This window comes from Oratosquilla oratoria, chromosome 13 (assembly GCF_046742065.1).
Source record: "Oratosquilla oratoria isolate Oo_2021 chromosome 13, ASM4674206v1, whole genome shotgun sequence".
Taxonomy (NCBI): domain Eukaryota; kingdom Metazoa; phylum Arthropoda; class Malacostraca; order Stomatopoda; family Squillidae; genus Oratosquilla; species Oratosquilla oratoria.
The window spans coordinates 65314634-65327133 of record NC_134789.1 but is presented as its reverse complement, the minus strand read 5'-3'; the positions used below and the strand labels follow the sequence as shown (position 1 = coordinate 65327133).

The following is a 12500-nucleotide window of genomic DNA, read 5'->3' as shown; positions in this document are numbered from 1 at the left end:
CGCTCTTACGAAGATTGATTCTTCCACAGAGAGACTCCCGCGTAAGTTCTTTGGGAGAAGGACTCTTAAACCATTGATTGGGAATTGGACACGCGACCTGATCATCTCAAACACGTGTCACCATAAACCAATAACTGTCAATAGTTTCGATAACTTGTATAGAGACAAAGTGATGAAGAAAAAAATAAAAAAGGAACGACTGCCAGTAGTTGAAACAGCTTTTCCGAAACTACATATGTTTAAAAAAGAAGAAAGAAAGAGTGAGAGAAATTCTTATCATCCATTTCAACTGTAAATAATTGACAAATATTGACAAAAAACAACAACAACAAAATCTAGGAAGCATAATCTATTTGGACAACATTTTACCAAAGAATCTAATTATATTTGGTTTAATCAAAGGAGAATCTATGAATTATCTCAACATGCTAAGTGAGCCAATACTGTAGCTCAGGACATAAGATTTAATATTGATAAGAAATTGGTGCAGATTTCGTCCCTTCTTGAGACTTAGATACGTGCCTAAAATAAGAATGACTTTTCTCTCATCATGGCCTCAATATGAGCATCTAGCTCATGCCTTGAGATTCAACAAAGGGAAGTTAATAAAGATATACACAAAGAGAGAGAGAAGAGAGTGAGAGAGTAGCAGGCAGACATAAAAGAGCAAAAATAGATAATGAAATAAATTTTGACTCCTCTTTGGGTCCAAAGAATACATCTTCAATACCTAACTCATGCCTTGAGATTCAACAAAGGGAAATAGATAAACATATACAGAAAGAGGGAGAGAAGAGAGTGAGAGAGTAGTAGGCAGACATAAAAGGGCAAAAAATAGATAATGAAATAATTTTTGACTCCTATTTGGGTCCAAAGAATTCATCGTTAATACCTTATCCTCTCCTTCCCCCTCCCTCAGTATTTACCCCACTCCACCCTCCTACCCTCCACCGCCTGTTGACATCTCGAGGACAGAATTTTAGATCAAAAGCATTGAAAATTACACGCGTCGTAATACAAGGAAAAAAACGAAAGAAATGGGATAGGAAAAAGAATAGGAAGGAAGAGAAAGGAAGAGGGGAAGGGGAGTGGAAGCGGATGGGATGAAGGAGAGTTGGTGAAAAAGGAAAAGAACTAGGAAGGAAATATGAAGACGAAAAGATAGGAGAGAAGAACTGAAAAAGAACAAAAGTAGGAGGAGGAGAAGGTAAAAATCGATGTTAATATATATATATGTATGTATATTATTATAGTCATTGGTCAACACCGTCATTTTTTCTGTCATCCCGAAACCAAGACTATTCGAAGACACTCGTAAACGATCTATCAACCCCCCTCCACGTCACCATGACTTGTTAGCAGCTCTAATAGGTTGTTAGTTCCGAACTGTTTTCGAGCCGGACTCCAAGCATACAATGAACCGCTGACGAGGTCCATGTCAAAGCCTTGCCCACTCCACCTACTACTTAAAGGCGGCCACCAACTTCGACAGAGACAATCAAAACCTCGTGGCTTCCCTAGGTCTCAAGCCTCTTGCGTTGGGATCTTTTCTGCCCTTCTAACTGCTGCTCCACTATTGGCTCCCCCACTGCCGAATGCAGGACAAGCCTCGTTTCGCCCACAACAAAATTAAGTATAAACAACACTTGTCCGGTAGAAGTGGAATCCACATTTTTTTTTTTCTTTGTCTGGGTATCTTTACATGTATTTGTTTTGTGACTGGGAACGTTTCTCTTTTGTTTAAGTTATTTATTATATGTTTCTTGTTCCATTGCATTTCTTTTTTATATTATGTCTGATGTCATCCTTATACATGTTTACTATCTCGCAGCGCTCACTCATTAACACACTTGCTCAATCGCTCACCATTCCTTCAGGCTAATTTCAATGCTCAGCTCTATTTTCGCTCCTTTACGGTAGTCACAATGTCTTTCATCCGAGCCTGCCTTCTTCCCCAGCTTTCCCTGTTCCTCTCTTTCTTTTTTGATCTGTGGGTATTATTCCATGGAAATATCTCTGCATTACTTTTCATGAAAAAATACATTGTAATCATGCAGTCAAGATTATTTAGCTCTCCGTTAAAATTCTGGTCTCTCATCAGCTCCATAATATCTGATCCAACAAAAATATCTTCTTTGATTTGTGCATCACTTACTCTTGGAAACTTATTTTTCAAATATCTAAATCACTTGCCAGTTCTATTCATACCTTTAAGAATTTTTTTCATCAACCCTAGCTTAATATGCAAAGGAGGAAAATAAATTTTCTCTGTATCAACAAGAAGATTGACATTCTTCTGTCCTGGAGTAAGATATAATTTAGGCCACACATTCTTTTCATAATGATTTTTCTTATCCCGACCCTCCCACTCACAGAGAAAACAACAAAACTTTGTGTAACCCAGTTGCATTCCAAGTAAAAGTACCACAGCTTTTTGGTCGCCACAGATATTCCATTTATGTTCTTCATACTTAATTTTTTGCAATAGAAGCTTCATAATCTCATATGTTTTCTTCATGTTAGCTGCGTGGGCCAGAGGAACAAAGGGAAATTATTTCCATTGTCGAGCGAAGCAGCTTTCAGTCTCACTTTCTGAAGAGTCAATAAACAAGCGCCATGCATTCCTGTCATATTTATAGTTAAGTTCTTCCATAATAGAATATAAATAATTGCAAAACACCACATTATCCTCTAGTGAGAAAAAGTGTTCAAAATCATAATGTCGCTTACGATAACCACTAACTTTGTATTCTTTCTGGAGAAGATTCCAGCCCTTTAACCTGAAAGCATTAAGTTCAGATTACTTTTTTGACAAGTTTAAATACCGCACAAGATCATTCAGGTGACTTGATAAATGTGGTTCACTTTACGAACAGATTAGCCGAAATTGTATGTTTTCTGTTTATTTTTCTATAACCTCCTCACTTGACTCACAATCACTTAGTTTCATTTCTTTTGGAGTGTCAGGTACAGAAAAGTCTTGACCGTGAGGTATTGATTTCATAGCAGATGATAAATTAGGATATTTCACAATATGCTTGGATGCTGATGTTATACCTTTTATATTTATAATGCAGAAGTAGCGATTTGAAGTATGATGCTTTGGTTCTCTCCAAATCATAAGGATGGCAATAGGCATATGGCGTGAACCTTTCACCTATGCAGTGGGAATCCTGAAACAGGTTACACAACACACATGAGAGGCCCAGCATCTATCCTGGTTCCCCACTTTGCAGCCAAAATGATGTTCATAGCACTATTTAATCAATAGCGTCTAACACCCTTTTTTGTGACTTGAATGTTAATACACCGCAAATAAAGCAAAAATTGTATGGGTGATTTATACATTTTCTTGGCATTGTGAAAGCGAATGGCGGCCACGTTACTGTACAATATCACAAACTTATTGCCACACAAATACACACTACACAACCTCACACCAACACTTTTAACACAGTACTGCCAAACATATAACAATCCCTTTGAGTGTTGCCAAACTCAGTGATTCCAACCGCTTGATTAAAATTTATCCCAAGTAACACACGTAACGTATTACAAAAACTGTGGGTGATGGAAAAAATTGAACATTATTTTTGGATTCTGTATGCAAAACCATATTAGATACAGCTGTTGCTTTCCTTGGGACAAATTCTTTGTTGGCCAGTGTTATTATCAACAAAAAATGTGTGTTATTGTGATTGAATAAAACTATTAAGCGAGATAATTCAGTAATTTAGGTGACTAGCATAATGAAAATATAATAATCAGAGTAGGTACAGTATAATGACAGCCACAATTGACAAATAAACAGATAAATAGATGAATAAACAAAACAAATAAATAGAATTATTCAGAATGAATATAGAATCAATACAGTCACTATATAAGGGTTGTTAAAGGTCGTTTAAATGCAAAAGGGATGGTAGAAATAGTTTTGAAACGTGAGTGATTAAGGTTCTACTCTCCTGAATAAACTTATTTGGTAGTATCAATAATAGAGATAAATATAATCAGTACTTCTAAGCCTTTCGCCATACCTAGCGAGTGCTTTCTACGATTATAAATTATAAATATATGTATATAATGTCCACAAAATCTGATAGTCTGTAGTCTCTCTGAGGAAGACATCCGTCGAAACGTAAGAGAATTTTCACTCCTGCATCATCCTGCGTCCCCCTGCCACCTTCCACTCATCTGTCTCCACTTTATACTACAATATCTATATATATATATATATATATATATATATATATATATATATATATATATATGTATATGTATATGTATATATATATATATATATATGCATATGTATATGTATATATATATATATATATATATATTTGTGTGTGTGTTTGTGTTTGTGTGTGCGTGTGTGTGTGTGTGTGTGTGTGTGTGTGTGTGTGTGTGTGTGTGTGTGTGTGTGTGTGTGTGTGTGTATGTGTGTGTGTGTGTGTGTGTGTGTGTGTGTGTGTGTGTGTGTGTGTGTGTGTGTGTGTGTGTGTGTGTGTGTGTGTGTGTGTGTGTGTATGTGTGTGTGTTCATTTTTTCTTTGTTGTTATTTCTTATTTTTGTTTATATTTAATTGTCCTTTTATTTTTTTCTCATTTTCATTTTTATTTATTTTTTTATTTTCTCTTTAATTTTTACTTTTATTGTTTTTCTTCCTTTTATATTTTCTACTTTTATTTTATTTGTAAGCTATAACATCAATATAATAGTATATAAAGAATTTAGATCTAGTCAATGCCAGGCATTATTCACGTAAGTGACAATTCCTTCTTTAATGAAGAAATATGAGATATTCCCACGTAAGAAATCCATAATCTCATTCATCTTTCGTAAAGTAAATGACTAATGACTCTCCAATATTAATTTCACATAGAGATGTCCTCGTTTAACGCATTGGACCTAGTCGTACCTTATTATGCACGAGAGCTCAAGCTCAGAAGGGGACACCATCGAGTTCTGCTTTCAACATCCAACTGGGTGGGATATAGAGATGATACTTTTTTGTTAAAATTTGAATTATCATCATCGTTATTATTATTTTTGTCATGAAATTTCTTGACCTCTATTGGAGAAGGGAGGAGTTGATCCATCGATGGTCTTCAGGAGATCGTGAATCTTAGATGAAAAATAAAATTTAATTACACCATTCTGGTTTTTGCTTATATTGTGGACTTTAAAGCTTCATAGGAAAGGGTTCTATATCTTTCATCAGTTTTTCAAAGAACTACCTAAATAATAGGTAAATAAATATATACATTAATAAATAAACAAATAGATAAGACTAGAAATTTATTGAATGTTAGAAAACAGAGAGTTGTTTTAAGTGGAAAAACTTCTACATGGAAAAATGTTACGAGTGGAGTTCCTCAGGGTTCCGTTTTTGGGCCAATTCTATTCATATTATGTATAAATTATATAGACGACAGACTGAAATCTATTGTCTCAAAATTTGCTGATGATACAAAACTATGCGGAATGGCAAATAATCACTTAAATAAATTAGTTATTCAAGAAGATTTAGATAAATTACAGCAATGGTCTGAAAAGTGGCTAATGAAAGTTAACACAAGTAAATGCAAGGTTATGCACATAGGTAAAAATAACAGTAGATACGATTACAAATGATCTGGAAATTCGTTAACAAAAGTGGACAGAGAAAAGGATCTCGGCGTAATTATCAGTAACGATCTCAAAGCAAACAAGATTCTAGGACTGATTGCGCGATCTTTTGACTTAAGTTCATCTCTCATTAACAAGCTATATAAGTCGTTAATTCGTCCACATTTGGAATATGCTGTTTCTGTATGGTCACCGAATCTCATTAAAGACATTGGCAGATTGGAAAAAGTACAACGGCGAGCCCCAAAACTGATTCCAAATATGAAATAACAAATCATACGAAAATCGACTAAAGAACATGAATATGTTTTCCCTAAATAAACGTAGACTCACAGGTGACTTGATACAGGTCTTTGAGATTCGTTTAGATAAACACCTAAGCAAGATGCTGTAATGATTGCCATTTATTTTATACTATTTGTTTATTTGTTTGTTATTGTTTGTTTGTTTATTATTTGTTTGATTTTTATCTATTATTAGTTATCTGTGAATATGCTATTATTTACTATCTATCTTTTTGTTTATTATTCAACTATATCAATACATTAATTGATTTTATTTATTGTTATTTATATTATTATAAATTTCATTTCTTTTTCTTTAATTCATTGATCATTATTACATTTTTTCCACATCCGACCTGGTTATGGACCAAAAGGTCTCCTATTGGAATGCTCCGCCTTTGTAATCCTTTGATAAGTAAATTAATAAAAAATGAATAAAAATAGATGAATAGGAAAAAAATAAACAAATAGATAAACTAATAAAAAAGGAGATAAGTAAATGAGATATGAATAAATTGATAGATGAATAAATAGATAGACGAATAAATAGATAGATGAATAGATAAATAGATGAATATATAAATAAATAAACAAATTATAAATAAATATATATACAAATAAAGAAATAGATTAATACATTAACAAATACACAAAAAAGAATAAATAAATCGATAAACAAGCCAATCAGTAAATGAATAAATAAAACAAATATATAAAAACGAATTTGAATTGACAAATAAATATGCAAGTAAATGAATGAATTAATGAATGAATAAATGAACAAATGAATAAATGAATAAATGAATAAATGAATATATGAATAAATAATTGAATAAATAAATTAATTAATAAATGAATGAATTGATAAATAGATTAATAAATGAATATAAATGAATAAATAAATAAATGAATAAATGAATAAATGAATAAATAAATGAATAAATGAATAAATGAATAAATGAATAAATGAATAAATGAATAAATGAATAGATTAATAAACGGATGATGAATTAAATAAGAAATAAACAATAAACGAAGAAACTAACAAACAAATAGATGAATGAATTAATAAGAGAATGAATTGATAAACAAATAGGTTAGTAAATAAATTAACATCAATGAAAAAATAAGTAAATTATTAAAATATAAATGAATTGATAAAGAAACGAACAAACAGGTAACCAATAAAGAGGATAGAATATATAACGAAATTAATCAAATTTGCAATAATTAGAAATATAAAATAGAGGCCCCTAGCTATAAACCAACCATGGACAATGCTGTCTCCTAGAGTACCCAGAAACCTGGCTGATGTTACTGTAGTCTCACGTGCGTTGCGCCTGTTAACTCCATCAAGCCTAGTCACCCCTTATTAAGAATCAAATTTCTACCTCGATCCACACCGTCCTACCCAATTGCACTCGGCCTTTTGAGGCAAAGGAACCAAAGATATCAAGAACCAAGCGTGTGTGAGGTTGCGCCCTCTGATGTACATCGGGACCAAATCTGTCGCCTTTGTAGAAGAGGACACCAGAGGCTAAGGTGAATGTCTAAAACCGTCTATGGTTATATTATTATATCTCATTAAATTATGGGTTGGTCTGTTCGTGGTCCTTAAGGAACTATTTTGGTGATGTTAAAGGATTAAAGGATTACTTTAGACTTTATATATTGAGAGAATGGAGCCATACAAAGGTACATACATATACCAATGTTTTTTTTCTTTACAAGGGAGGTTGCCAAAGTCAAAAGGCATAATTCCACTCCCACGTATTTCATCCCCACCATACAAAAAATTCTATTATGTGTCTATAAATATCTATATATTTGTATGTGTCTTACATTAGAAACGAATAGGGTGAGATTTGAATGGGAACAGAGATAACAGAAATTCTAACATGGTGACAACCTATAATCTAATACACTGTATGATGTATTAATACATTTGTATCATATATATATACATATATATATATATATATACATATATATGTATATATGATATATGTATATACATATATATTATGTGTGTATATAATATATATATACATATTGTGTATATATATAAATATATATGTATATTTGATATATTTATATACATATATATATTTATATATATATATATATATATATATATATATCTATACATACATATATATTCACACACACTGAATGGTCCCCAGTGCAGATCTTAATCTTTTTTCAACCACATTAACTTTTTACTTTTAATTCCATGTCATCACGAACGAGACTGACAATGCGCTCGTCGGAGACATACACGGAAACTGATGCGAAGCGAAGCCAAGGCCTCAAACCTCAGCTGCAGACGTATCAAAGTAACAGTGACTAACCACTGCGCCATAGAGATATAAGTTGAGTACAATTTCTTATGTTTGTATGTTCGAGCCACATGCATATACACAAATTTTGTTCTCAACCCACCCCTGCTATGATGGTGCAATGGTAGTGTGTGTGCGTGGGCAAGTGTTATTCACACACACTGAATGGTCCCCAGTGCAGATCTTAATCTTTTTTCAACCACATTAATTTTTTACTTTTAATTCCAAGTCATTACGAACGAGACTGACAATGCACTCGTCGGAGACATATACGGAAACTGATACGAAGCGAAGCCAAGGGCTCGAACCTCAGCTGCAGACGTATCAATAGTAACAGTAACTAACCACTGCGCCATCAAGAGAGATATAAGTTGAGTACAATTTCTTATATTTGTATGTTCGAGCCACATATATATACACGAATTTTGTGCTTATCCCACCCCTGTTATGATGGTGCAATGGTAGTGTGTGCGCGTGTGTGGGTTGAGCACAAAATTCGTGTATATGTATGTGGCTCGAACATACAAATATAAGAAATTGTACTCAACTTATTCTTTTGATGGCGCAGTGGTTAGTCACTGTTACTTTGATACGTCTGCAGCTGAGGTTCGAGCCCTTGGCTTCGCTTCGTATCAGTTTCCGTATATGTCTCCGAGGAGCGCATTGTAAGTCCCGTTCGTGATGACATGGAATTAAAAGTAAAAAGTTAATGTGGTAAAAAAAAAAAAAAAAAAAAAAAAAAGAGATATATATATATATGTATATATGTATATTATTATATATATGTATGTATATATATATAAATATATATATATATTCATATATATATATATACATATATATGCATATATATACATATATATACATCTATATATATATATATATATATATATATGTATATACATACATACATATATACCAAGGCTTTTTCCCCCCATACAAGGGGGGTAGCCAAAAAGAAAAAGGCATAAAATCACTCCCACCCATTCCATCCCTGAATACACTCCACACACCCCTCCACCCTCCCTCCCATCTTAGCACCTCCTGAATGACGGGTCATATGTATATATATATATATATATATATATATATATATATATATATATATATATATATAATATATATATGCTTTACTTTAGAAAAATAGAATGAAACAAGAATGAAAATAAAGGTCATGGAGAATCTCCATGGAGAAATCTATAATCTATTTTTTATTATATATCAAGAATACATCAAAACTTTAAGTAAAAGGAATATGAAACTATTTCATATTACAGATATGAATAAAATAAAGTAAAAATCATAGAGCATCAATGATGAGTTGCTCATGTATTTTAGACTAGAAAATCGTGTCTTAGTCCTTGGTTGAACTTAGTAATATAATTGAATATAGTACCACACTAATTATGGAACCCAGACCTTAGATGCAATTTATGAATCGACAACAGTTTTAAGTTAGAAAGTAGTTGGTTTAGTATTATTTACCAAAGATTAATTGGAGAATACAATATTGTATTAGACATCTGGTTGAGCAATGGTGTGGTAAAATGGTAGCGCAAACAACTTGCTGCTACTGGGAAGGTCAGATACACCGGTTCGAATCCTAGTCACGACAAATAGGTTAGGAAGGGTATTCACCTTGATTAATAAGTCTTAACTACCCAACTACCCATATCACTGGTGGCGTAATCAAAACCATGTTAGTCTCGCATATTCTTAATTCTGGGTTCGAATCCCACGCTCCTTTACGATTCCAAGTAGTGACAGTTACTTGTTTCCATCAGTCCGAGCGGCTTTGGCTGCAGCCATGCACGTTCTGGTGTAGTCTCCTCACCCTTGTTTATACCGAAAGCCGTTTGTAAATATTGAATGATAGGTCAACAGGCTTTGGTTAAAGGGGAAGGTCACTTGTTATATTCATGTAATGAATAACATGATAAATTTTATCTTCCTAAGAACAACCCACAAGCTTTGATTAAGAGTGTAAATAAAAACAAAAAAACAACGTTCTTTTGGAGGGAATAAATAACAAGACTACCCTTTTCTTTCTTAGAACACTTCACAAACCTTAGTAAAAGTGCAGATGAGAATTAAGACCAAAGTCCTTAATGAATGAACAAGACAACTTTTGCTATCTTTAGAAAAAAAAAACACAAACGTTTCTAAAAGTACAGGTGAGACTGAAGATAAGACCAAAGTCCATAATGAATAGACGACAAGTTAACATTTGCTATTCTTAGAACAATCCACAAACCTTAGTAAAAGTGCAGGTGAGAATGATGGGCGATCCTTTGTTGACATGATACTGGCCATCACCAGAAATACGTGCTACTCTTAGAACAATCCACAAACCTTAGTAAAAGTGCAGGTGAGAATGATAGGCGATCCTTTGTTGACATGATACTGCCCATCACCAGATATACGTGCTATTCTTAGAACAATCCACAAACCTTAGTAAAAGTGCAGGTGAGAATGATGGGCGATCCTTTGTTGACATGATACTGGCCATCACCAGAAATACGTGCTACTCTTAGAACAATCCACAAACCTTAGTAAAAGTGCAGGTGAGAATGATAGGCGATCCTTTGTTGACATGATACTGGCCATAACCAATAATATACGTGCTACTCTTAGAACAATCCACAAACCTTAGTAAAAGTGCAGGTGAGAATGATAGGTGATCCTTTGTTGAATGATACTGAACACCAGACATACGTGCTACTCTTTAGAAAAATCCACAAACCTTAGTAAAAGTGCAGGTGAGAATGATACGATCCTTTGTTTGACATGAATACTGGCCATAACCAGATATACGTGCTATTCTTAGAACAATCCACAAACCTTAGTAAAAGTGCAGGTGAGAATGATGGGCGATCCTTTGTTGACATGATACTGGCCATCACCAGAAATACGTGCTACTCTTAGAACAATCCACAAACCTTAGTAAAAGTGCAGGTGAGAATGATAGGCGATCCTTTGTTGACATGATACTGCCCATCACCAGATATATGCGCCTCAGGAGTGACCACAGCCAGGTTGACGAAGAGCGAGATGATGCCAGTGCCAGTTGATACTTGGCACTCATAGGTGCCGTTGTCCCTTGCATTGACGAGCTTGAGGTGAAGCGTCCAGTCCTGAGTGCCTGGCGTGTGGAGAACAGAGAACCTTTTGTCGTGGGTGTAGGACACTTCGCCCGAAGTCAGCACGCGCCAATCTCGACGACGGATCCATGAGATCTGGAAAAAGAGGAAAGAGGGAGTCAGAATCGAATATATTCCTTCATTACATACGTTCTACATAAGACGAAACTCCAAAATCTAAACATCATAGCCTGTTTCTATTTATACATTGACCTATAAAAAAAAAAAAAATACTCATGGCTTGTAAGTATTTTTTTATGTTACTTAGGTCCCAAAGAAATGAATAAATGCTATAAAACAGTTATAAGTTTAGTTTCATGGAAATTATAGGCTATCCACTAGCATTTAACGAAATAAAATGTTAGAATTGCAGTTAAAGCAATTTATGTTATATTTTCGAGTGCAATTGGTGCAATTTGGTTTTATTTTTTCAGTCTTTATGACTATAGCCTAAATTACCCTAATTACTTTATACATGTATTTTCACTTAACATGTTTATAATCTATACTTTCAGATCTATAAGATCCATATTTTCTGATTGCATAAATTTCTATATTTTCAGATGGCTTCAAGAGGCTGCCGGCAGCCCAATGATTCTTTCTCTTATATATGCGACACTGCTTCTGACTCAGGGCAGTGGACAAGGTGCAGGGATGACCCGTCATCCAGGAGGTGCTAAGATAAGAGGGAGGGTGGAGGGGTGTGGAGTGTATTCAGGGATGGAATGGGTGGGAATGATTTTATGCTTTTTCCTTTTTGGCTACCTCCCTTGTAAGGGGGAAAAAGCCTTGGTATATGTATGTATGTATGTATATATGCGGCGAGTACGTGAAGAGGAGAGGCAAAAACTTCTACTTCGAAACGTCGGCGAAGGTTTGTGAAGCCTACCAGAAGTTCTTCGGGATGCCAGTCGCAGACCAAGACAAGCCTTGGGTCCCTCACTCTTGTTGGGAGAATCTTGAATTCTTTCCCAAGGTATACGAGGCCAAAATCAAAAGTGAGATATTATATGAACCTCAGATAAAGATGGTGCATGAGTCTACCAAATTCTCCAATAAGTTTAGTAGGGCTGAAAGAACAGCATGGAAATGTTTCATAGCAGTTG

At 34.2% G+C, this 12500-nt stretch overlaps 1 protein-coding gene across 1 annotated transcript in view; it reads right to left on the bottom strand.

Annotated features, from left to right (window-relative positions):
- The window catches only part of LOC143032275 (neural cell adhesion molecule 2-like), a 56395-nt gene extending 44524 nt beyond the window's left edge, over positions 1 to 11871 (bottom strand). The window contains exons 1-2 of the mRNA XM_076196748.1: positions 11854 to 11871; positions 11194 to 11490 (exon numbers count right to left, since the gene is read on the bottom strand). Coding sequence (XP_076052863.1) covers positions 11194 to 11490; positions 11854 to 11871 — 315 coding nt within the window. The remainder of the gene's footprint in view (positions 1 to 11193; positions 11491 to 11853) is intronic.
- Between the last annotated feature and the right edge of the window lie 629 nt (positions 11872 to 12500).